The sequence below is a fragment of the Coenobita brevimanus genome, chromosome 102 (genome assembly GCF_032717465.1).
Source record: "Coenobita brevimanus isolate Jiangsu-jjx chromosome 102, ASM3271746v2, whole genome shotgun sequence".
NCBI classification, from domain to species: Eukaryota; Metazoa; Arthropoda; class Malacostraca; order Decapoda; family Coenobitidae; genus Coenobita; species Coenobita brevimanus.
In genome coordinates this window covers 36,633,923-36,661,786 of record NC_137055.1, presented here as the reverse complement: position 1 = coordinate 36,661,786, position 27,864 = coordinate 36,633,923, and the positions used below count along the sequence as shown (strand labels likewise).

Genomic DNA, 27,864 nt, shown 5'->3' with positions numbered 1-27,864 from the left:
GAGGGTGTATGAGGGAGGGATAGGGTGGCAGGGTGAGGCGGTGATGAGGGTAGGGTGAGGGAGGGGAGGTAAAAACACTGCAAAATAAACGCCGAATTGAGAGAGAGAGAGAGAGAGAGATTTTCATTAAGCCTCATATGAAGTGCCGTTGGACGTGATGGTGACAGCTGTTAATAGACGATAAATAGATAGATAAGCAGATAGATAGAGAGACAGGTAGGTAGATAGGTAGGTAGGTTAGTAAATAATAAATAACTCCATCCTCCTCTCAGAAACTCGAACCATTGCGTAGATAGCTTGACCTCCTCTCTCTCTCTGAAAACTGAGTCCGCCAGGCATCTGATTAAAGTAATTAAACACGTTATTTATATGTAAAGAAATTCCCATGGGTCTAGGTAGTCAAATGTGGCAAGTATATTCCGTAGAGTTTTGTACCGTTGTTTTCCTCCCTCTCTCTCTCTCTCTCTCTCTCTCTCTCTCATTAACCACTCACTAGGCTCACTGCTCCCTCATACTTCCCCCGCCTCTCTCACTTTTATTTCTTCCTTCCTTATTCTTCTTTCCCCTACTTCCTCTCGTCCGTCTATTGTATTAGCTTTCCCTCCCTCTTTCAGTCCCACTTTCCTCATTCCCTCCTTCCAAGTTTCTTCCTCCCTGCCCTCCCTCCCTTCTTCCTTCCTTCCCTCCTTCCTGCCTTCCTTCCTTCTATCCATACATCCTTTCTTCCTTCTTTCTCCGTGTATATTTTCATCCTCTTTGGTTCCACTTTTCCTCCTACCCTTTCTCGTTTCTTCCTTCCTTCCTTTCATCCCTCCTTCCTTACGTCGTTCCCTCCTTCCTTCCTTCCTTCCAGACTCGCTCATACATCCTTTGTCCTCCCAACCTACTTCAGTCCTTCTTCCCCTCCCTTTCGTCCTTCCTTCCTTCTCACATCATATTTATATATATATATATATATATATATATATATATATATATATATATATATATATATAAATATATATATATATATATATATATATATATATATATATATATATATATATATATATATATATATATATATATTTATGTTCATCTTTTCCATTTTGGTTCCATTCCTTTCCTTCCTCTTTCCTTCCTTCCATCCTTCCCTCACTTATTCATTCTCCTTCCAGCATATATTTCCATCTTCTCTCCTTCCTCCTTCCATCCATCCTTCCTTCCTTCCCACCTTCCTTCCTTCCGCCCATCCTTCCATCCCACCTTCCGTCCTTCCGCCCATCCTTCTTTCCTTTCTTCCTTCTTTCCCCACCTTCCTTCCTTCCGCCCATCCTTCCTTCCTTCCTTCCTTCCTTCCCTCTTTCCTTCCCTCCATCAGCTGAGCGCTCGTTGGCCTTTAGCTGTGGCAGCCAAGCTATCAATTTTTGCTAAGAATTTATAGGCCTCTCTCTCTCTCTCTCTCTCTCTCTCTCTCTCTCTCTCTCTCTCTCTCTCTCTCTCTCTCTCTCTCCATATCCCTTGAATGTTTATATATATGTAGTTAATATGTCTGTCTTCGTTGGTGTTCATGTATGTCTGGAATAATCTATCTATCTATCTGTCTCTCCATCCATCCATCTATCCATCTATTTATCTATCTGTCTATCTATCCAGAGTCCTCACAAATGAAATAACACTACAGTATCATCTAGTCACATACATAAATCGTTCCAGCAATTATTTTTATTACATTTACAAATCAGGGAACTCTAACTATAACCTTTCTTTACACTAATATCTTTTTTATTTATCTGTATTTATTTTACTTACTCTTTATGTGTTTATTTAATATATATATGTTTATTTGGAGGATTATTTACTTTATATTAAATTGATAAATCTGGGTAGTAAAAATAACCCTTGACTGCTGTTATTATTATTATTATTATTATTATTATTATTATTATTATTCCATTTTATTTATTTATTGAAAGTTTTGTGAGTGCCTTCCCCCCTCTCAAAATGGATGTGGAGGCGTGGCATTGTGAGAGGTGGAATTGGGTGGAGTTTTGTGTGGTGGATTGTGAATGAGAGGTTTGTGGTGTGTGGTGGTGGTCGTGTGGAGAACGTGGTAGTTGTGGTTATGGTGGGAGGGTTCTTATGTGTGATGGTGGTTGTGTGGAGATGGTGGTAGTTGTGGTTGATATGGTTTTGTGTGTGTGTGTGTGTGTGTGTGTGTGTGTGTGTGTGTGTGTGTGTGATCGAATTTTTCCACCATACATAATTTGAATGCCACTCTGAAGGTAAGGTGCCTTTTATTTTTTTCTGGTAATTAAAAAAAACATTATAAACATTTTTATAAACAGAGACATAAAAAAAAACGAAATGTATACACGTCTGCAGATTATTGTGTCAGATACGTACACATGTGCATATAAATGCACAGATAAACATGAGCATACATATACGGTTAAAAAATTCACACACACACACACACACACACACACACACACACACACACACACACACACACACACACACACACACACACACACACACACAGAAAGAGAGAGAGAGAGAGAGAGAGAGAGAGAGAGAGAGAGAGAGAATGTACTTTAGTTATTGCCGTGTGTCCCTTTGGGGTTTAGGAGGAGCTGGAGGGGGTGGGGGTGGGTGGGGGGAGGCCCTCTTGACACGAGGAATGGTAGGAAAGGTCAAGGTAGGGTAGGACAGGGCAGGGCAGGGTAAGGCAAGGCAGGGTATGGAAGGACAGGGCAGGGCAGGGTAAGGCAAGGCAGGGTATGGTAGGACAGGGTTGGGCAGGGTAAGGCAGGGAAGGACAAGGTAGGACAGGGCAGGGCAGGACAGAGTGGGACAGGGAAAGGCAGGACAGGACCACTCTTGCAACCGTTTAGATCTGTTACTGTAGCCTCATTATTGTCATTCCTTTTGTCTGCTACGAGAGAGAGAGAGAGAGAGAGTAACGTGTGTGTGTGTGTGTGTGTGTGTGTGTGTGTGTGCTTAATATTGACATACCTGGAGTGTCATTATAACGTTATACAGTGTTATACTCATTGCCTATTTTATTTATTTATTTATTTACATTTTATAATAATGTGAATTAGTTTGAAGGAAATCTGATTATTGAATGAGGGAGAGAAAGAGAAGGGACGGAGAAGGGAAGGGAGGGAAGGAGAGAAGAAAGAGGGAATGTGGAAGAGGAGGGAAGGAAGGGAGAGGGAGGGGGAAAGGGTAGAGAAGGAGAGAAGGAAGTGAGAGGGAGTGGGGTAGAGGAGGGAAGGAAAGAAGGAAGAGAGAGGGAGGGGGGAAGGAAAGAAGGAAGAGAGAGGGAGGGGGGAAGGAAAGAAGGAAGAAACTGGCAGGAAGTTGAAGGATGGAGAATGTTAGGAAAGGAGGGAGAGAGGCAGGGAGGATAATGAAAGGGAAGGAAGGAAGGATGGAGGGAAGGAAGGAAGGAAGGAGAGCAGAAGGACAGAGACTTGAAATGTGGAGGGAAGGATAGAAGAAAGAAGAAGAGAGAGAAGGAGAAAGCTGGAAGGTTGGGTGACAGAGGAAAGATAAAACAGAGTGAGAACTGAGAGAGAGTGAGAGAGAGGGGGGGGGGATGGCTGAGTGAGTAAATATTGACGAGGAGAGTGTGTTGGCAGCGCTGAATCCTTCCCCCCCCCTCTCTCTCTCTCTGTCGATTTAGGTTAGGTTAGGTTAGTTTAATTTAGATGAACGCATAACATAACTTAGCATTAACTAACCTAACCTAACCTAACTAACGTAGCCCAGCCTAACCTAATCGTAGCCTAAATTAACCTAACCTTAATTAACCCATCGTAATTTAAACTCATTTCACGAATTCCTAGGGATTTCATGAAATCACTGGTTTCACAAATTCCCTGTAATATATATATATATATATATATAATTATATATATATATCTATATCTATATCTATATAGATATATATACATATAAATATATATATATATATATATAAATATATATATATATATATAGATATATATATAAATATAACTATATATATAAATATATATATATATAAATATAAATATATATATATATATATATATATATATATATATATATATATATATATATGTGTGTGTGTGTGTGTGTGTGTGTGTGTGTGTGTGTGTGTATCATAAGGTTTACATAGCAGCTTGGGAACTGAGAGAGTACGTACCGCACCTAAGTACCCTTCCCCGTCCCTAGTAACTTGTTCATTCTCATCACGTATCCAGGTAACTAAGCATCCTAGAGGTAGCCAGGTAACCAGATACTAGGTGGGGTTGGTGCTGCTTTAAGGATAGTGTTGTACAGTATTCAGGCCCACGGAAAAGGTCACTTCCTCAGCCATCCACACTTCCCTTCCCTTCCCTTCCCTTCCCTTCCCGTCCCTTCCCTTCCTTTCCCTTGCCTTGCCTTCCCTTCCCTTCCCTTCCCTTCCCGTCCCTTCCCTTCCTTTCCCTTGCCTTGCCTTCCCTTCCCTTTCCTTCCCTTCCTTTCCCTTGCCTGCCCTTCCCTTCCCTTCCTTCCTGCCTTCCTTCCCTCCTGTTGACCTGTCACTTTCCTTGGTCTGTATTTTTCGTATATTCCTTTTATTATTATTATTATTATTATTATTATTATTATTCTCTCACCATTCCAACACACACACACACACACACACACACACACACACACACACACACACACACACACACACACACACACACACACACACACACACACACTCAGCACCCCACTGTGCTTCTTATACTAACCCCTTCCCTCTCATCACCTCAACCTGTTTCCAATAACACTATCTCAGCATGATCCCTCTTTCCTCACTCTCCCTTCCCCTCCCCTGCCCTCCTCTCTCCTCCCCTCCCCTCCCCTCCCCTCCCCTCCCCTCCCCTCCCCTCCCCTCCCCTGGTTTCACTCTCCTTCTGATAGCTTTCCCTCTTCCTCTCCTCCAGTCTCTATCATCTCTATTCCTCTCGCCCTTCCCTCCCCTCCCCTCCCATGGGACGCCCTTCTTTTCCCCCGCAACCCATTATCTCTCCATCATCTTACCATCAGCACCTACCCATCTTGCGAGAGAGAGAGAGAGAGAGAGAGAGAGAGAGAAGGTTTATGGAAATACCGGTATGACAAATGGCGCTTTTAATGTGGGAGTGTGTCTGTTTGTATGTCTATCTATCTATCTATTGCCAGACGCCTCAATCCCGTTTGGGGTGGCCACAAACAAATCGCCTCCAAGTCGCCCTGTCCCACGCCATTTCACTGCCCTGCTCCCAACTCACACCCCCCTCTCTCATATACCTCTCCACCCCATCCCTCCATCTCATCGTTGGCCTCCCCCTCCCTCTTCCCCCCTCCACCTCACTCACATACACTCTCTTCGTCAGTCTTTCACCCTCCATCCTCTCCACATGGCCAAACCACCTCAGTGTGTTCCTCATAACGCTTCCTATCACATCCACATCCACACCACAACGCTCCTTTATATCCTCATTCGTCAGCCTGTCTCTCCATGTGACTCCACAGGCTCCTCTTAAATAACTCATTTCCACTGCTCTCACTCTTGACCTATGTCCTTCCAACAACGTCCAAGCTTCACTTCCGTACGTTAGAGTTGGTATCACAATACTGTCATGTAGTAACTTTTTCACTTCCATGCTCACTTCCCTGTTTCTTATCACTGCTTTCAAAGAACCAGCAACCTTTCTTCCCTGCTGTACCCTTGTGTCAAAATGTAGCTGTTGTATATTGATTGAGGTGTGTGTGTGTGTGTGTGTGTGTGTGTGTGTGTGTGTGTGTGTGCTTGGGGGGCATAGGTTTATGCAAATATCTGTATGATAAATGGTGTTGTAATGTGTGTGTGTGTGTGTGTGTGTGTGTGTGTGTGTGTGTAATTGTTCACATCATAACACACTGTAACATAATCCTTGACACGCAACACATTCCATCCCACGCGACACACTTCAAAATAAAAGTACAACTTAGCAGTATGATACAAGCAGGAATGTACAAACGTTTATGCAGTTATTCTTTAATCATCAAACGTTTTTAAATATTCCCTTTCTGATTTTTTATTTACACTTAAATGTTTTAGTTCTAAGGCGTATTGTTTATTTTATTCTTGTTATTCTTCTCCATCCCTCTTTTCTTTCCCTTCCATCATCTTTATCCATCCCTTTTCCTTCCCCTAGTGCCTCATTTCTACTTCCTTCCCTCCCAGTACCTTATCCAGCCGCTCATCCTCATCATTCCCTCTTTCTTATACTTTCTCGTCATCGTTTGTCTTCAATTTCTCTTCCACTAGTTCCTTATTTTTATTTCCATCCCTCCCAATTCACCCACTCGCTTTTCCCTCCTATAGTTCCTCATCTTCCCCTCACTGACCATCCTCCTTCGACTTTTCCCAGCTTGTGGCCAACACTGTGGTGGCTGGTGCTGTTAATGTGGCTGGTGTGTGGCTACAACAGATGATGCAGGCCACGCAGCGTAAGGCCTTCCTCGACACTCGTAACTGCATCGCCACCAGACTGCAGATGGAGGACGAGAACGACAAGTTGGTGAGTGCGTCCTCTATGCCCGAAAATAGAGGTAACAGGAATATAGATGAGTAGGTGGGATTGGATAATGGAATCTTATTTGTATTCGTAACTGCATTGCCACCAGACTGCAAATGGAGGACAAGAACAAGTTGGTGAGTGCATCCTGTATGTCAGAAAATCAGGTCAGTACGGAGATAGATACATAGGCATTAATAACACAAGTAAAGCTACAACAGATGATACAGGGAATGCAGCGTAAGTCCTTCCTTGACATTCATAACTGCATCGCCACCAGGCTGCAGTTGAAAGACGAGGACAAGTTGGTGTGTGCGTTTTTTGTGCCAGAAAATAGAAGTAATGGAGAGAGAAATTGATAGGTGTAGGTTTATATTATTATAAGTGAAGCTAAAAGAGGTGATGCAAGTGTAATGCTCTCCTCGATACTCATAATGACGTCACGATCAGATTCCAAGGAACAGACGAGAAGGCCGTGCTGGTGAGTGTGTCTTATATGCCGTTAAATTCATACCAAAAGAGGGTCCAGGTCGGGCTGAAACTGTTCTACCTTCTCAGTAAACACAATTTCCATGTGATTATAATTCTTCCATTAACCAGTTGTAATATTCTGATAAACACCTTAATAGTTATCATTTACAACCATGCTGCTGCTGTCACTATCACCACTATCACCACCATTTACCTGCCACGCCTGCCATCACTAAAACTACCATTGTAACACCACTATAGCTGTCATCATCACAACACTGACCCTTTGAAGACTACGGTGTTTGTGTTATGGTATCATCATCATCACCCTCACTGTCACCTTAACCATTACCACACCTGTCACTGGTACCATCATCACCACAACGATCACCATTACCATCATCACTTATCACTAAAACTACCACCATCACCACAACTTCCACCATTACCACAACCACCACCATTACCAAAGCTGTCACTATCGCCATAACTACCACCATCACCACAACTACCACCATTACCAAAGCTGTCACTATCGCCATAACTACCACCATCACCACAACTTCCACCATTACCAAAGCTATCACTATCACCATAACTACCACCATTACCACACTACGACCATTACCACAGCTACCACCATTACCAAAACTATCATTATCACCACAACTACCGTCATCAAAACTACCACCATCACCACAGCTACCACCATCGTCACCACAATTATCACAACGCCTATTATACCCGTTGGCTTGAAATCAGTGCACCGGTTTAATTTCCCTAAAGAGTAATTCATTAGAGAGAGAGAGAGAAAGAGAGAGAGAGAGAGAGAGAGAGAGAGAGAGAGAGAGAGAGAGAGAGAGAGAGGGAGGGAGGGAGGGAGAGAGAGAGAGAGGTGTATAATGTCACAGATCAAGGTTACAGAAAGATACAGAACTGAATGGAGGTCGCACTGTATTCAGATGATTGTATTTCATGTTTTTGTAAAGTCTGCCTAGTTGTATTCTCTACCCACCCAGTTTAGCAGTAGACAGGATGATGATGATGATAATGATGATGATGGTGATAATAATGATGGTGAATATGATGATGATGGTGATGATGATAATGATGTTCATGGTGATGATGATAATGATGTTCATGGTGATGATGATAATGATGTTCATGGTGATGATGATTTTCTAGTGCTTCCCTTTTCCAATTTCTGTATTCGATCCACCGCATTCACTTGTGTAAAAATAAAATTGATGATGATGATGATGTTGATGATGATGATAATGATGATATTGTGTCTCCTACATTAATGCCTTCCTTTTCCCGTTTCTTTAAAAATTAGTGATGATGATGATGATGATTATGATGATGAATGAGTATATGATTTTGTGTTCGTTCCCTGACGCCCAGCAGCCCTCTGTCACCATATCAGCGCTAATACCTACCGTCTATAATGATTACATGCCAGGATTGTCTCATTCAGGATCGGTGTAGTGATATTAGCGGGGTTTTATGGAAGATTATAGTCACTTTACCTAAACTTGGCCGTAATTACTTCTCTCTTGCAGCTTATTTTGTGTGGGTGAGTGGCAAAATAAGATAATACTGTGGTTCTGCACCCTTGCCACCGCACATCTTCGTGACTAGTATCATATCACTAATTTCCTCTTGTAGCGAAGAATTTAAGATGGCGAGACTCCAATTTTAGGCCAGGTTAGAGTAGAAAGGGTATAGATCAGTCCTTTTTGAATAAAGAATCCAACTGTTTTCTGCCCCAACTGGTTATGAACTTCTGTTGTGTCGGACAGCCGCGTAAAAAGATAGATTTTACTTGGGGTGGGAGACTACGTTAAATTAGCTCGACTACATTTTTTCTCTCCTAAAGTATCGTAATCAGGACACACCACCTCTCCCTTTGGTAAAATAGCACAGAACTGCCCCCTTCCCACTCCTAAAACAGCAGCCACTTATCCCTTTTTCAACCCCGAAAGTTCCCAGCAGTTCCCCTTCTCTCTTCTCTTAGTCCAAGCCGCCCCTTTTATCACCTCTCATATTCCCAATAACCCATTAATTATAATAAGCCACGGACGTCTTTCTTGTACAGTGGCCATTAATTATCCCTATTTAAACCACTGGGCCAAAAATGAACAGTGTTTAGTTCACGTTACCCACATCAATTAAATATTTGTGGCAGTCACAGGGTCTACCAAATAGAGCGTGCCCCCAGGTGAGTCCCTCATTCTTATACTTATTCACTGAGTTAATGTAACTTTTTGATGAATGGGGTCCACACCTTATAGCTGTGTGTCAAGAAAAATAAATTTTGGACAGTGGTAGACCTCCAGTCGACAAGATCTTAGGCATGGTTGAACCCTTGAGGACCGCCCCTCACGGGAGGGGTCCCAGCTGGTCCCGGCTATCGCAGGTGTTCACGACCTTAGTTTTCTTTTCTTCTTCATTTACCAAGGATAAAGAACTTTTGCACTGTAGTGTACGTCCACCCAAACCAGGTTTTAGGAAGGTGAAAGCCCTGCAGGTCGCCCCCATGGCATGGGGTGGCCCCGCTGGGGTTCCCTGATATCGCCGGTATGCATAGCCATAATTTATAACCTGGAAAACAACAGTGCACAGTTGTGGACTTTCACTTGTACCAGGTTTTAGGCAACATGGGACTCTCCCATCCGACCACAGAAGGTGAGAGAGGGGGTGCAGCGGAAGCAACGCCAGTCATTTTCTTAAGAGATTTTACAGTGGTGGACCTCCACCTAAACCAGGTTTTAGGTAGGATGGGACCTTCGAGGGTCACCTCCACAGGTGGGGGCGACCCCAGGGGAAGACTGGTATGCAAGGCCATATATAAATACATAGGCAGATAGATAGTTAGGTATATAGATAGTTACATATATAGGAAAATGCAGTTTTGCACGGTGGAAGAGTGAGACCTTCACCCAGTCATGGTTTTAAGCAGGGTGGGACTAGCCAGCCCCCATCAGTGAGGCGGGCCCCAAGGGGGGGTGGGCAAAACTGGTATGCAAGGCTGTTGTTTTTTACCTAGGAAAACGAAATTTTGCACACTGGTATGCCTCTACCAGGACTGGCTTATAGCCTTTGTGGTACTCCCGCAAGTCAACCATTCCAGGTAAATAATTATTATTTTCCACTTACAGGACTGCAGGGATGGGTATGGCTGGTGAAGGTCTCCTTTGTCTCGTTTCTCGTATGTCTCGTTAATCCTTCCGTTCGGTGACCTGTTTTTCATGTTAAGGTGTTAGTGATGCCAGTAGTGATGGTGGTGGTGGTGGTGGTAGTGAATGTGATGGTGGTGGTGACTGGTGCGGTGGAGAAGGAAGAACAAAACGGCAGCTTCCGGTGTGACTGTCCTCCTTGTGGTTGCCTGTCTGCGTCTCCCCCTCCCCTCACACACACACACACACACACACACACACACACACACACACACACACACACACACACACACAGGGGGTGGGAGGTGAAGAGGCGACGGGGAGAGAGAGGAGAGGAGGTAGAAGGAAGGGGGAGGGAGAGGAGGTAGAAGTTAGGGAGGGGAAGAGGGAGGGAGAGGAAATGGAGGTAGGGTGGGGGAGGGGATAGGGGGAGATAAAACATGGAGAAGGGGTTGGGGGAAGGAGAGAGGAAAGGATGAAGGAGAGAAAGGAAATGAAGGGAGAAAGAAGGTTAGAAGATAGAAGTTGGAGGAGGGGAGGGGGGAGAGAAGGTAGAGAATAGGAGGGGGAGGAGGAGTGATAGGGGTAGGGGTGGGGGGAGAGGAGATAAAGGAAGGGGGGGAGGGGTAGAAGGTAAGATGGAGGGTGGAGGGGTGGGTAATTCTTGGTGAGCCTAGAGTCAATATTTACTGCTTGCGTAGAGGACCATCCGGCTTACATTGTGGTGGTGGTGGTGGTGGTGGTGGTAGAGGACGGTTTTAGTGATGGTAGTGGTGGTGGTGGACTGGGTGAAGGTGTGGTAGCTGTGATGGTGGTGATGTCGGTAGATTAGATGGTGATGGTACTGACTGGTGAAAATGTTATTGTGATGCTGGTGATGATGGTGTGATGGTGATAATGCTAATATTGTGATAAGAAGTGAGCGAATTTATATAGTAGTAGTACCGTAGTAATGAAAATAGTAGTAGTAGTGGTGTTGGTGGTGGTGGTAGTAGTAGAAGCAGTAAAAGTAATGGTAGCCCACGTGAAATATAATCCAACTTTCAATCCATTGTTATTTTCTTGAGTTCTATGTCTGTCCAAGGTGACATATAGACAGTGTGACGTGATGCAGGGGTAGAGGGAGGGGGCGTGGAGGAGTGGGGGAGAGTGGAGGAGGTGGAGGGAAAGTGGAGGCGTGGGGGAGAGAGTGGAGGGGCTGGAGGGAAAGTGGAAGAGTGGGGGAGAGAGTGGATGGGGTGGAGGGAAAGTGGAGGAATGGGGGAGAGAGTGAAGGGGGTGGAGGGAAAGTGGGTGAGAGAGTGGACGGAAAGTGGAAGAGTGGGGGAGAGAGTGGATGGGGTGAAGGGAAAGTGGAGGAATGGGGGAGAGAGTGGAGGGGGTGGGGGGAAGATGGGGGAGAATGGAGGAGGGGATTGTGGACTGGGGAAAGAGTGAGCATTGCGGGGGGGGGGAGAGGATTAAAGTTTCATTACCTTATACAGTGCATAACTTTAAATCTCTCTCTCTCTCTCTCTCTCTCTCTCTCTCTCTCTCTCTCTCAGTAAGCTAGGTAATCATTCGAGAGAAACTCATTCCATTTTGAAACTTTGAAGTAACGGTAAATAACTAATTAAACCGTTCACAAGATTTAAATAATTACACACACCTGTTGCTATGGAAGGAAGAGGGTGTTTGAAAATGTAACATGCGGCTATTTTTAAGGGGAACTTAGTAAAGAATATAAATTTTAAAAAGTAATTTCACCTTGTATTTATTACCTTGTTTACTGGCTTTTTCCCTCGTTTATTATATTTTCACATTTTCTCCGTCGTAGGCAGCATGATAATTCTTTCTCCTATTTTTCAGTTGTATTTAATGTCTTTCTCCTATTTATCCCTCGTATTTAATAAGTCTTTCTCCTATTTTTCCTTTGTGTATAAAACTCCTCTCCCAACCTCCCCAAGAAAAGGGTTTAAATTTTCCCGCCACTTTCGCCGGCCATCACCGTAAGAGGGCTCCCGTGTGCTAGCCCCATTTGCCGCGTCTTTTCATTATTTTCATTTTTATTTTCACGTTTCTTCCAGTTTTGAGGCAATTTTGTCCTCTCTGCTTATGTTACTTCCTAGTTTTTGGTTTATTTTTATTATTAGTGTTTTTGTTATTGATTATGATGGTTACAACTACTACTACCACTACTGTTGCTTCCTCCACCACTACCATCACCACCACCACCACTACTACTACTACTACTACTACTACTACTGTTAGGTTTCTCCCAGTTTAATATTTCAATCCTTTCTATTTGGCGTATGCTTATTTTTAGTTTTTTTTTTTCTTTGACATTTTAAGAGACTACCTGCTGTTGTTGTTTTCCTTGTTTTTCTTGTTTTTTCTTGTTTGTTTTTCTTTTTTTTCTTTTTTTTAACAAAGGACCTTAGTCTTTGTTGCATGGAAGGATTCGTGACACTTTCCTCTTTGTGGTTTATTTTGCATATTGTTTATAGCATGGAAGGCGTCGTAGCAATTTCCTCTTTGATTTATTTTGGGTATTACAGTTTAATATTCTCTTCTACTGTATATATAACATCGACACGATTTACATCAGTAGCATAAAAAAGGATATTGTGATATAATATGTAAAATAAATCACTAAGGAAGAGGTGTTAGGGACTGTGGCCGAATTCTCGTCAGTTGAGGAAGCTCCCATAACACCTTTGCCTAAGCGATTTATTGTTATTACATTTAACTCTCTTCTTCTGTGTTACATAAATACCTCCAATATCTCCATACTCTGCATAAATAACATACAAAAGGATAAGCACTACCCATATCCAAAAATAAATCGCTAAGGAAGAGGTGTCACGGAGCTTACTTAACATGCGCTAGTAAATTTATGACTTGGATTGAGAGTGGTGGGGAGGGGGAGGGGGAGGGGGAGGGAGAAGGAGAGGGAGAGTAGAGGGAACTGGAGAGAAAGGGAGAGAGTAGAGGAAATTGGAAGAGATGAAGGGAAGGAGAGGGAGAGAGTGGGGGGATAGGAGGAGAGAAAGGGTAGAAGAGGGAGAATGGAGGGGATTGAGAGGAAAGGAGAGAGTAGAAGAAACTGGAAGAGAGAAAGGGAAGGAAAGGAAGAGAGTGGGAGGAATTGGAGGAGAGAAAGGGAGAGAGTGGAGGGAACAGGAGGAGAGAAAGGGAGGGAGTGGGATGGAGGGGAGAGTGATGAAGTGGAGGGGATTGGGGATTAGAGAAGAAAGGGGGAGAGTGAGAGAGTGAAGGGGACTGGAGGAGAGAGAGGGGAGTATAGATGAGTGGAGGGAAAGTGAAGGGGATTAGAGAAAAAAAGGGAGAGGAAGAGGAGTAAGGCGGTTAGAGAGAGAGAGAGAGAGAGAGAATGAAGGGGGAGAAAGGGAGAGAGGAGATGGAGGGGGGAAAGGAAAGGGGAAGGGAAAAGAGTAAGGAGAAGAGCATTTTAGCCAACTCTGAAGTCGAGGGAGAGAGAAACGTTTAATCGTGTGTGTAATTGCAAACAAGTGAAACAAAAATCTTCAGTTCTTTTTCAATTTGGCGAGTTTAATTCTTTCACCTTAACTTGGCACAGATTTTCGTCCTTTCTCAAATTTTTCACGTCGCTTAGGGGCAGAAAAGGACGATGCCACGGCTCTACTCCTTACCATAGCACTTCTTCGTGACTAGCTTAAGATTTGTGTTCAGTGTATTGTACTAGGACGTTCACAAGTGTACTAATGTTCACGTTTGTACCACGATTTTGTTCCAGTGTACTAAACCTCATATTACACTGTGCTAGGGTGAGTGTACAGTACGAAGGGTGAGGATGTACTGTACTGAGGTGAAATTGTACTGTAAGCTGAGTTGTACATAAGTAACAGTGAACCAAGATCGGTGTTCCAGTGTGCTGAAACTCATGTTAAAATGTGCTAGGGTCAGTGTAGAAAATGTACGGTTAGGTGGGTTGTACTGTACGTAAGTGACTGTACTAGATTAATGCTTCAATGCACTATACCTCTTGTTGAAATGTGCTAGGGTCAGAGTGTAGAAAATGTAGCGTTAGTCGAGTTGTACTTAAGCTACTGTACTGATATTCAAGTTCCATTGTACTAAAGCACATTGTACATCCACAGGAGCGGCTACTGCTGTCTGTGCTACCCCAGCACGTAGCACTGGAGATGAAGGCAGATATTGTCAAGCCACAAGAGCGACAGTTTCACAAAATTTACATACAGAGGCACGAGAACGTCAGGTGAGAGAGAGAGAGAGAGAGAGGTAAGAAAGAAAACGAAAGAAAATGGATGGAATGGAATTTTGATAATGAAATGAAAGTAAAGGAGAGAGAGAGAGAGAGAGGTAAGAAAGAAAATGGATGGAATGGAATTTTAATAATGAAAGTAAAAGAGAGAGAGAGAGAGAGAGAGAATGGGGGTGGGAGGGGGAGCTATTTTAATCCTGGCTGTCGCTTACTTTTTGCACCGTGGTCCTGACACGAGCCATTAGGGAACCAGTGGGTGTGGTGATAGTCAGGCATACATCCACCTCCCCACCCCTTCCCCATCTCCCTCTCCCTTGCGCTCCCCCTCCTTCTTCCTCCCCTCCCCTCCCATTGTATAACTCTCCCCACCTTCTTCTCCCCCTGTGTCTCATTTAACTGTCCCCTTCCCTCCCCACCCATCCCCCTGTCATTCCTTCCTTCCCTTGCCCTCGCCTCTCCATCCCTCGTTTATCTCCCCTCCCCTCCCCTCCCCATGTTCCTCATATATCCCTCCCCTCCATTTATCGCTATGTCTATCCCTCTCTTCCCTCCTGTCTTTCATTCCTCCTTTCTCTCTCTCTTTTCTGCATTCTTTACCTACTGTTTTCCCCTTTCTGATCCCCACCACACTGTGTTCCTTCCCCGTACCCTTTTTTCTTTCTCCTTTTTTTTTTTTTCCCCCCCCCACCCTGTCCCCCATTTTGTCCCCATTTCATTCTTCTTCCTTGTCTTCAGCCATCTAACCCTCTTACTCTCCTCTCTTCCATTCTACCTTCCATCTGAATTACCCCACTCCCCCTCCTACCTTCACCTCTTTTACCCCTCCTTCCTCTTTCCTTCTCCCCTTCTCTGAACCCATTTTTTCCCCATTCCTAATTTCCCTACTCACCCACTTCCCCTTGACTCTCCCTGCCTGGCTTTCCTTTCAATCATCCTGCCATCCCTTCCTGCTATGTCCCCTTATCTTAAATTTTCACCTTCCCCTGCACCACTGGCAACCCCCTGTCCTGCCCTAGCCCATCCCCTTCCCTTCCTTCACCCTGACCCTACCCTGCTCCTGCCTGTGCCCTGTCCGTCTGTGCCCTTCCCTGCCCTGCCCAGCCCTGCCCCTATCCCTGCCCTACCCTGTTACTATGCTTCATTTCCTCCTCCTCTCATCTGTTGTCCTGATCAAAATACCCCCCTCCTTTTGCCTATCATAGCCCCTCCTGCCTTAACACATTTCCTCTGATGCAGTCTTTAATACAGTATTTATAAACTGAGCTGTGAGTGAGTGTCCTTTTGCCTCTCATTCCTTTCTTAAATAGCACCCAAATTAATATAGTTATCCATCTCTTCAGTATAAAGTATGTGGAATAATTAGGTTGGATGTCAAGATTTTGCTATTCCTAAAAAAAAAAATATATATATGATCATAATGGCACTATGATGAAGGATTAGATGATTAAATAGTTGCCACTGTTCTCATGCATTTCTACTTATGAAATGATTTTTGTCGATTTTGAGAAACAGGAAGTGAGCCTTATAGTAGCAGTAAACAAAGTTGCATCACTTTGATTTGGTAGGAATTCTCTCAAGTAAACAGCATCGTATTCCTCTGACTGGTAGGACTTCTCCCAGGAGAAAAAGTTATATGTATTGTATTTTTTCCTCACTGTATAGTAGAATTTCAGGCAGGCAAACAGAATTGTGTTGTTAGACTGCATGAAATAGCGGAGTTTGTCTAAAGCAGGGAAATTAATATTGTACTGTATAAATGTATGATATCTGAGGTGTATAAGCCAGCATTGTTTTTCAGTATGGTGTTTGCGGATATTGTGGGCTTCACGGTGCTGGCCTCACAGTGCACTGCTCAGGAGCTCATCCGCCTTCTCAATGAACTCTTTGGTCGCTTTGATCAGCTGGCAGATGTGAGTAACATATATAATTGGTTTTTCATCCTTACTGACATTGTTTCAATGATTGTTTGTATGTTATTCTTACCCTTCAAATAATTTCATTCTTCAGCTTTGGTATAGATGGACTTGGGGGCTTGATTGGCTTTTCAGTATACAGTATTGGCAGTTGTCATTACAAGTCAGAAATGCATTCCAGAGTATTACATCTTTTCCCATATAGTTGGTCCTGGAAGTTAGAGGAAGTTGCAAATCAACAGTGGAGCTTTTTTGGATGTTTTTATATTTAACCTGCTCAGCAGAGTGACATTCTTTAGGTTGTTGTTTTGCTACAGATGAATAGTTTCAGTCAACCTTTAGGCAGGATGTTTGACAGTAAAGTTGTTAATAAACTGTTTCTAACTCCTTCAGCTTTTTTAAATCTCTCGCAAGCCAAGCGAAATTGTGTGAAGAAAGCAAGAATACAATACAAAGACATCACTGTATTGAAGGGGGCAGCAGCAAAAAGAATGTTGTTAAAGGTGATTCATAATAAGCTGTTACTAAGGAGATGGGTAGTAGATACTGTAAACATATTGCTAGTTATGAAGAAGTATTAAAGAAATGGTATATGATGTCATTTGTTACTATTTTGCCAAAGTGGATGCAGATCTCTGTCAGGCACAGTCACACTGTCTATATATCTTCTTTAGTGACTTTTGATTGTCGAGTGCCAGGGTGGTTGCAGACTTTCACATGTGGTGGCCATGAACTGCTGTCTGGGGAGTTGCCAAGTGTTCTAGCCTCTTGAGCCAAGTTCCAAGCCTGGCTCTGGAGAATTGCTAACCTTTTAACATCCCTCCAGGTAGCATTTTGGAGTATTACCCTCTGTGTGCTCCAGCCATCAGCCTTATTACAGTACAAAATGTCACCGTTATGTGCTGGCTTTTTTTAACTTTCTTTTATGCAGTTAAAGGGAAGGGAGAGATTGACAGTAAGATGAAGGGGTGGGGTGGAGAGATATAGAAGGGTGGGGGCATGTGAGTTGGTGAGAGGGCAGCCATATGATGACTTTATTCAATGTAGGAATAAACTGTATGAGTGAAATGGTGTAGGAATAAATTGTATGAGTGAAATGGCTAATGAAGGCTATATCTAACCCGTCTTCCTTGAAAAGTGTGTCCCTAGCTGAAAAAAATCATCTCTAAATAACAGGAATGAAAAGGAAAAAGAGATACCACTGGACTGAAGGAGTTATCATGGTGTGTAAATGAGAGTGTGGCCTCTTTAATTGGGCAGACCTTTGCTAGCTGTCCTTCTGTTGTGCATCATCTTCCCTCGTCAATCATAGCATATCCGATCCTTAGGTGGGAAAAGAGATATGTGTGATGATGATGATGATGATGATGAGGAGGAGGAGGAGGAGGAGGAGGAGGAGGAGGAGCATGATGATAATGATGGCAATGATGACAGTAATGAAACAGCCATCAATAAAATTAATGTGAGACAATGACACTGATGATGATGAAGATGACATGGTATTGAAACAGCCGTCAGTAGTATAAAGTAAGTGAGGAGTACAATACCTGGAATCTTTGAACCTTCATGTATCTCTCCCATGCAGGACAACCACTGCCTGAGAATCAAGATCTTGGGTGACTGCTACTACTGTGTGTCTGGCCTGCCGGATCCTCGCAGTGATCATGCCCGCTGTGCTGTTGAGATGGGGCTAGATATGATCGATGCCATAGCGTAAGTTAATATCTGTCTGTCTTTTTATTTATGTATCTGTTTATAGCTATCCATCTATCTCTGTCTATTTATATCTGTCTATTTGTCTGTTTGTTTGTCTTTCTGTCTATACCTGTTTTCTGTCTCATTTTTTCTGTTTAATTATCTATTTTCTGTCTACATGTCTGTCTATCGCTGACTCCTCCTGTTTTCTGTCTGTTTATTTATTGCTGTTAGTCTGTTTATCTGTCTATTTATGTGTTGTTTTTGTCAACCTTCATGCTCTGATTTAATTTTTCTTACACCCGTATTCTATACTTCATTGTTCTCTACCCTCATGCTGTGGGTTATATTGTTCATACTGAGGATTAATTATGTCGTGGCACAAGTTCTTTCCCTTTGTATGAATTAATTGCTTGTACAGAATTAATGTTAGTGTTGCCAGAGCATACACCCTCAGACTTTACTGTAGGCACCATTCTTTGTGTTGGTAATATGGTCACCTACATTTCGTCTTGTTTATTTAACTTGCATAGTTTCCAGAACCCTCCTCACTCCGTCCATAGGTGGGAAAAAGAGGTCAGGATGATGATGATGATGATGATAATGATGATGATGATGATGATGACAAAGACGTAATACTGTATCCGGATGTGTATGTCGTGTCAGAAGTTTACATAATGCAGATCAGTAAACCTGTGAATGGCAGAATGTCTGTAATCAGATTAACAGAACATAAACCAGGGCTGCAGACAAGCATGAAAAGTTGAGACTGAATTGAAGAAAGCTTTAGAAAGCATTATGTAACAAACACTGCATTAAGCTAATCTGGGTGCAGCATTCCAAGTATTTAGGTATCAGGGTTAATGGCACAGACATATTCATATATAGTAGCACTTGAACTAACATGGTATCAACTGAGGTGTTAGTGCAAGTGTCAGCCGCATGATTTAGCTCAAGATGTATGGCCATATTTCAAGTGGTTACTTTAGCAGGCCTTATGGTACCTCTTCCTTGGCAGTTTATTTTGCATATTGCACCTTAACATTGTTGTGTATGCTGTCCATATCATTTTGATACTGAAGAAGCTACTTCATGATGAGACCATGTCAAAGGATATTGAGGTGTGTTGTGCAGAGTAAATTACGGAGGAAGAGGTGGTAAGAAATCTTCAAAGCCATTTAGAACAAGACTCACTGACATAGTGAAGCCATATGGTGCCAGTTATAACTCAGTTCACATGCCTGATGAATTTATGCTGCAGAATTTATAGCGTCTCTTATGGTAGTAAGCATACTCATGGTTCACGAGGACCTTGTATTCAAGGCTCATCAAATTTCGTGCAACCAACTTAATATTCAGGTTGTGGGAGCATTCTGGGTCTGTTAGATAAAAACGAACCAGCTAAAATCCTATGGGTATTACTTATAAAAGATCATACCTTTTTTTTTTTTTTTTTTCCCCAACAAGTCTCCATAACCATTGAGGTTGGTGGGGGAGCTGACCATCCACTCACTCGATGTAGTGCTGCTCTTGGGTGCGTGCCCTTTCCTCCCTTCCTTCCTTTTTTCCATCCATCCTCTTTTGTCTCTCGTTCATTCTTTCCTCGTCCTTCTGTCTACGGGTGCCTCTACTGTACACTGAGCGACAAGCCAAATGGTTTCCTGTACACCAGGAAACCATTTACTATGCTGGGTGGTAACCATGTAACCAAATTATGGTGCCTGGTGGTTTAGTGGGGTGCTTCAGTTGGATTGAGCCAGTGCAGGTTTATATCCAAGGGGTGGTTGGGGTTAATTGCTCACATAATGCCACTGAGGGATGGGTGAAGCTGGTCACAGTCATTTAAATGTCAGGACTAATTTGCCTAGCCCCAGGCTCCTGCTCTCCTTATGGGGTAACACTGGGTTAGATGGTGATGGATGGTCTCCATAACTTCTAACTTACAGGAAATTTAATTTTTGATCATCTGACTACCTGTATTATAACAGCTTGTTACTTTAATATTCACTCTTACTTGAATGTCAGTGCTAGGTAGCTGAGTGAATGATGATGGATGTACTATATATACAAGCAATCTTAAGCGCACCTTCGGCTTAGGGGAGGTTATAAACACAGGCCTGTGTAACTTCTCAGGTCTGTGGTGGATGCAACTGATGTGCAGCTCAACATGCGGGTCGGAATCCACACAGGCCGGGTGTTGTGTGGGGTGCTGGGTTTACGCAAGTGGCAGTACGACGTGTGGTCCAACGATGTCACCCTCGCCAACATGATGGAGGCAGGGGGAGAGCCAGGGTAAGTTATAGTCAGGTAGCTGTACTTTATTCTCATAAATGTAGGAGACATTATACTACCTCTTCCTTATAATAGCATATTTGTTGTAATTTGACAAAGGTCATATGTAATCAGACTGGAAGATTCATGTGATTATAAAGTTAAGAAGCATATTCCTGCCTCAGAACTTAGGCTTATCATGATGATGGTGTTGAGAAGAGCTGGTGTACTGAAAAGAGGTTGGGATGATGATGATGATGGTGGTGGTGGTGGTTGTAGCATCGGCGGCAGTGGCGTTAGTGTGTTGAAAGGAATTGTTGCACAGTGCTACTTATAAAACTTCCCCAGGCGTGTACACATCACCCAGGCCACTCTAGACTGCTTAGGCAACGAGTATGAAGTTGAAATGGCCGACGGTCACCTGAGATCCCAGTACCTGCGAGACCACAATGTCATGTCGTACTTCATCATCCCACCGCCACGCAGACGCAAGGTCAGCCCCTGCCATAACCCAGAACCCTGATGTGTTCTGTGCTTGCCAGGCTCACTGTGTGTTAGGCAGGCAGTCTTGAGGCAGGGCTTGATAATATTCACAGTAAGGGAAATCAGTTGGTTAATTAAATAATGCCGGATGTCTTCTAAAGAAATCCCCTTATTGAGGTTGGCCATGATATAGCTGTGTTTTCTGTGGGCTGGAAACTAAACCAGAACCAGTCAGTTACTTCCTTACAGTTGCTGGAAGCTCTTGGGGGAAAAAAGAGATGTAATAAGATTTGCAACAGTGTGAGAGTCTTAGCCTGGACATCGACTCCCCACGTAGTTGGCTGTATGTAGAGGCAGGGGAGTTTACTGTATAAACCTATAGAAGAAAGTAAATACAAGTTACGCATTTGGTTTCTTTCTTGTAATGTTGGTATAAATGATGATTGTAGAGTACTGTAGTGTTATTCTGAAGCAGAATCTGATAACTGATTAGTTGATAAAAATGTGGAATGGTATTAATTTGATTCTGTGTTTATCTGATGAGCAGAATTCTCAAATTGACCTCCTGATAAAAGTGGCGTGTATGGATCAGTGTTAGTGGGTCCCAGATCAGAACAGATCCGAACTTTTCCATATGTACACTTTATACAGTACAGTATTATGAAATTATCTAATGATTACTTTGTTGACATATTGAATCGTGTCTCTATGATTTAGAATACAAGTAGTTTCATTTATTAAAATACGGCATTGCTATGGGCAATATTTGCCTCAACTGGTAATATTGTTAAGCCCTGGTTGAAGATTCTGTTAAATGATTTTATCAGGGATGAAGTTTAAGAATTATCCAAACAAGAGTTATTTGTTAATATGTGTGTGGTGCAGCCGCATTAAGGTCAAGTAAGCGAAAATTGAAAGTTATGATTTTTTTTTTTTTTTTTTTTTTTTTTACCTATTGGCTTTAACTTTATTTATTTATTTATTTTATTATTATGTTTTTGCCTGAAACTGATGGAGTGATGCAGCCATTTATGACGCTTTTGTTATAGTTACTGTATTCATTTTTTCTCTTTTATTTAGATATACAGTAACTTTTATGTACTTGAATGTGATGAGTAACCCAGTTAGTTCAGTAATTCTAGATGGATAATTTGGATATTGTTTACAGCACCTGCATGAGAGTTTTCAATTGCTTTGTTGCAGTCCCCTCACAGTTGCAGTGTCCCCCGCCACTGGAAGATAGTTCAGATATAATGTATTTGTAAAAGTTTTGCCTGAATTTTTTCCTTTAATATTTTTTTTTAAACTAAGGATTATGAGTGAATTAGGAGTACTCTTGCCCTATATAGCTATCCAAAATTATGAATAACATACACTTTTGTTTCAGTTATAATTGTCAGCTATATCATTCAGTGTACGGTAATTTACATTTTTTATATACAGGGTGCCCCAGGAAGTGCGTGGGAAACTTCAGAAGGTGATTCTGTGGGGCTATTTTGGGGTAAAAAATGCTGCATTAGACATGGATCCAGTTCTCAGCTGTTAGAGAAATGCAGTTACTGATAAACAAATGGGTGAATTATGAGGGAGATAATTCTCATCTGTAAGGCCATCAGTAACTTTAGCTCCTTGATGACTGAGAATCGGACCCTTCTTGATGTAGCTTCTGTTATTTACTGAGCCCAAGAATAACCTGAACCTTGTCACACATTCCTTGGGACATCCTGTATCGTTGCATCAAGTTTTCATACAATTACCTCCCATGAGAGCCCTGTTCTTGGGAGCTCTGTGGTCTGGTTACACTAATTAAAATCTACGCCACTACCGGTATGTTGTACACTATCACCCACAGTCAGGTCTGGAGGCCATATTTTTCTCTGGTTAGAAGACTCCATAGCACCTCCTTTTTTATCAGTTTATTTTTGCATATGGCATCTTAATACTGTACTCATATGTGTGTTATTTATGCCAACTGCTCTGTATTTATATTATTATTATCCTCAGATTCATTTGAAACATGAACCTGGTGGATTGGAGGATGATGTTACCCCTCTCTGACAGTCCACCATCCTCCTCCTGGGGGATAGGGAGGGAGTTGATGGATGACTGTATAACCTGGTAGCTCCGCCACCCACTTATATCGGTGTCACCACATGAAGGCATCCTTCTTCAGCACCTGTTCATATAAAAAAGTTATAAATTACGCGCAAGAGAATACAGTATTAAGGTGTAATGTGCAAAATAAATCACTATTGAGGAAGTGTCCAAGAGCCCACCAGAATATTGATGATGGTCTCATATATAGTCACATCTTTTACCTTTCAAGAATACCAAGCATCAGAAGTATTAGTGAAATCTGACAGGCAGAAATCTGTATCCTTTTTCACTTTGGTATACCTTTGCTCAGGTGTATAATGAGTTTACATATAGTATTCAGTTTAATTTTCCGTGATGCTTTTCCATATACTACTGTGTAGTATTCTTGCATTTGTTTTTATTTTATTTTTTCATAAAGCTACACTAACATTAATACAACAATGGTTAAGTAATATTTAAAGGTTTGATTTACAGTTACAACTGCTAGTTACTAAACTGTAAGCAGTTAAATTTGCCATTGCTTATTTATATTAATACTCTTTTTTTTTTTTTTTTTTTTTTTTTTTTTTTTTTTTTTTTTGAGATGTCTTATGATTTAATTTGCTTTTGATCAACTTTTTTTTACATGTTGCTTCATGCTTGCTGGGACCATGTTCTCCCATTACATAATTACCCCCATGGTGCTGTGCTGGTTCCTGTTGGTTTGTATTTTGTAACTTTTCTTTACATACACAGTGCCACACACACAGGTTTGGCCACTTGGCCTCTCTCTCTCCCTTTTCTAATTCTTAAAAACTAACAGCAGCTGATATTTAATGACAACATAATAAGTACAACACTGTAATCAGTATTCCACATGGAACTCAAAAATGGTCGTGTGAGTTTAATGATCACAAGTCTTTGAGTATCAGCACAAAGGTTTCAGTAACCCCACATCTTCTTGAATGATTCCATCTAATGTTAATAAATGCAAATGACTTAACAAGCATTTGTATAAAGCCATGCTAATAACTCTGACTTAAACCAAGACTTTTTCCAAATCACATCAATAAATCTTTGGAACTGAGAATCCAAAGTCATAAATCTCTGCTTGTAAACATATATATACATACCGCATTAATAACACCCCACCCTCTCTCTGTTAATCTCCCTTCTTCCACCAGTCTCTCTCTTTCTCCTTTCTTCTTACTTTCCTTTCAGATATTAAACCTTCATTCCCCTCTTATCTGTTAATATTGTTCACACACCTCTGGAATTTTTCTGTTCCATTCTCCATTCATCTTAACTTTTTTTTTTTTTTTCCCCTCCTCACTATTTTCTTTGTCATACTCCTTTTTCTACATTTTTCACCCCTTCACTTCATTCTTTTAAAGTCTTTCCATCGAGTTACTTAAAATCTCCCTCCTACTTCATCTCCACTAACCCAGCTTACTAGCATCGGCAGAAGTGCAGACGCTTGCAGTGGAGCATGGCATGTTATCCTCGTAGCACTAACCTATATTGTTTCATAGATTCTGTACTAGTAAGTTGCATGTGTGTTCCCATGACAATGAGGGGAATTTTGACCCTCTAAGTACCATTCAATGCTTATCACTAGTTACTGTGATTAGATATGGGTTGCTGTTATAATGCTTTAAGTGCTGTCTCAGGTTATTGTGTGATGTTGCGTACTAGATGTTGTCGTTTTGACTTTATGTTTGGGGGTAGTTTTCTTTGGTGTAATTTTTGTCGATGTCATAACAGAAGCTCTCCATTACTGTATCTGGGCGTTTCCTTGACTTTTAAAAAATCCATTCCTTTATATAGAATTAGTCTTGCTCACCTGATTGTTACTTCTTCATTGTTAGTCAGATATTTGATTCACTCGCCTTATAAAATTTTGTGATTTAACTGAATCATACCAAACATATAAGATTTAAACTGAAATTGAAGACAGCATATTTTAAGTGAACTACAGTACAAGAATAGTATAAGTGATAAAAGATATGGTAACAGTAATTGATTTTGATGTTTGCAGATAAAGAGGCTTATTATCAAGTTTATGCAGTTGTAATATCGTTCAGCTTAAGGTATGCTAGGTGTATCAAGTTCTTAAGAACTTTTTAGCTTGTAACTAGCCTCTGTCCTCATTAAAGTAGTTGGGTGTATGGTAGATGTAGAAATAGCATTATGAAGAATTGCTTGTACAGTAGTGCTTCCATCTCCACTCCATAACTAACCAGTCTTCTTGCTTCCTTGGTGATGGGGAGGGAGTGGAAGGGAGGAGGGAGTGGGTATGGAGAGCAGTGTGGAGAGTATAGTCTCCCCCCACTACTCTGGCCATTCCACTCTCCCGCATCCCTCCCTTCCCCCCCTGCATCACCACACTTCTCTCTACCTCACCACAACCAACATCAACTTGGCATCCTGTGAACTTCTGACCCTCTACAAAAAATCTCTACCATCGTCTTGGAACCTGATTTTTGGCTTGGCTGCGAAAATCGTTGGGCTGCCCCTCAAAATATAAACCAACCAACCACCCAACCCATCAACCACATGTTATTGTGGTGGTACCACAACCGCAACCACAACCATCTACCATGCATTGTTGCCATGGTATACCACAATCCCCACCATGCTTGTTGCCATGGCGCGATCCTTTTATGCGATGGCGCTACGTCAACCAATGCAGCCTCTTCTGTTCAACACACTCCAGGTGCGATCGGCTCTCGGGTCAACCCACCGAAGAAAATTATCTTTCAAGAATGTGAGCAATGTGGTGGTGCAGCTTCTTCACTCCATCAAGTACTCCATGGAGGTTCCTTTCTCAAACATGGCCATCCCACCCCAGGACAAGTCTACCTCCATCACAAAAAAGGTGAGACACTGATGTACACATGTTTATTGTCAACTACAGTGCATTTCATGTGTTCACTGGTCTAGCTAGCTTATCAGTGGAATTCATTTTGTGCTTTTTTTTGCTAAATTGTTTATGCCTTTATGTCTTAGATGAATTGCATTAAATTATAAGGCTTTTTGTAATAGAAATGTGGTTTTGTATTTGTCAGTCTTTTGATGCCTCTGATTCTAGACAGACTTTAGTATCTTTGTCCCAGAGGTGATGATTATAGTAAATACAGTGTCACTGATAATGATTGATGATTATTAGAGCCATAGATAGCTGTTAACCCCTCCAGTACAATGACATCTCTTTCATTTTATGTGGCAACTGTCAGATGGTTTTATTCAGCATAGAAAATACCTCAAAGTTGTGTGAAGCATCCTCCATTAATGCTCATATTATCCCTTGTCTGCCTGCTGCGGCTTTACCCTCCACAGTCATTGGCAAAACAAGTGAAACTGAGTATTAATGAAGCATGTTTCCAGCCCCATCATTCTGAAGCCTCTACCCTATGACTGTATCCACACCAAATGTTTGCTGGCATAGATGGGAATTTTGTATCATTGCGACCCATAATAATTCTCACCTGCACCCACCCTCATCCATTGGGGCCACTTGTATTGGTTTTAGTGTTACAAAAGTCCTGTCCGCAACAACAGGCATTTGATGTGGAGGCAGCCCCAGAGGTCCTGAGAAGGAAACTCAGGGCTGCAAGACTGGACTGGAATGGTGCTGGAGACTGTGCAGTGTAAAAACCAGCCATCAGGTGGGAAAAAGCTGGACACATTTAACCATGGGATACTGCTTTTCAGGACATAAACATGCATAATGCCGTCCTTATGATACTTTCAACTTTGGCATGTCCAGTTGTTCACACGTCACTAGTATTGGTTATGATTTGGACCTGGGGGGAAAAAAAAAAAGTCAAAAAGAAGTCTGGACTTGATACTGCCACCCGAGGAGAGAATTCTTGAACTGAAGAGGTTAAGTAGAGTTTTACTGTGTCTGTCACATTTATATGTAGTGTTGAAATTGCTAAGAAATTTTGGGTATAACTTATGAAAGTAATTTTTTTTTATTATTGTCTCATATATTTTAGCATTATTTAACATATTTTAAAGCGATTTCTAGACTGTAATAATTTGTCTCATGTGTTATTATTTTTGACACTTATATACAAGTCACACATTTATTAGCAGAATTTTATGATGTGGAATTGTCTTGAGCATATTATCAAGACTGGATTGCCCATTATGGTGTTTTTGGTCCATCTTTCTGACTTTCCTCCAGGTGTGTTGATGTTGTGTAAGATTCAGGAAGATTCAGATTAATTACTCCTACACAGGGAACATTCCCATTTTTACATTTGTTGTGGGTATAGCATGGCAGTCTTAAGTTTGCAGTTGGATGTAGCATAGATGTAAGATGTGCCTTGTAGGAGGTTTTTCCATTGCAAAAGTGATTATTAGAGTAAAGTAGTCCCAAGCTCATATAAACTCATGATGACTCCTTCAGTTACAGGAGTTCTATCATTGCATATCCTGACTGAGATTACGAGTACAGAGACAGTCATTTGTTTACATTTCAGTTCTAGCCATAGTCTCTTTGCCTTTTTATGATCATTTAGCACCTGATACAATCCATATTTCATTTTTTGCTCCATGTTTTGTAGGAAGCTTTTTGCGAGTAGATCACATTGACGGATCACTTACTTGTCATTGTTTTTCTTTCCAGTTCATTTTGTAGACTGGCCAGGGATGAGTCAGTAAATACTAAGAATGTGAGGAAGCTTGAGTCACGTGTTCATGCAAAAACCCGCTTGTTTCGGTACTTGAGTCACTGCTTCAACTTGTTCTTAACTTTTGCGACTCATCCTGACTAAGAGCCACCATAGATTCTTAACCGACTAATTGCAAGTTGTTGAGTCCCCCCTGTCGTGCAACAGATGGCCAGGCAAGACCACTAACTCCACTAACAATCCCTGTTTCAATTTTCAGAGGAATATATTCTTTCACGAATACTACGAAATAGAACGAGGGTGCACACAAGTGAGTCCATGTATCTATGTATGGCTGTT

At 41.9% G+C, this 27,864-nt stretch overlaps 1 protein-coding gene across 1 annotated transcript in view; it reads left to right on the top strand.

The window, feature by feature from the left end:
* LOC145415325 (uncharacterized) overlaps positions 1-27,864 on the top strand; it is a 92,191-nt gene that overhangs the window by 3,610 nt on the left and 60,717 nt on the right. The window contains exons 2-9 of the mRNA XM_080284603.1: positions 6,405-6,554; positions 14,323-14,441; positions 16,246-16,357; positions 17,946-18,073; positions 20,189-20,347; positions 20,675-20,819; positions 25,578-25,763; positions 27,785-27,835. Coding sequence (XP_080140729.1) covers positions 6,405-6,554; positions 14,323-14,441; positions 16,246-16,357; positions 17,946-18,073; positions 20,189-20,347; positions 20,675-20,819; positions 25,578-25,763; positions 27,785-27,835 — 1,050 coding nt within the window. The remainder of the gene's footprint in view (positions 1-6,404; positions 6,555-14,322; positions 14,442-16,245; positions 16,358-17,945; positions 18,074-20,188; positions 20,348-20,674; positions 20,820-25,577; positions 25,764-27,784; positions 27,836-27,864) is intronic.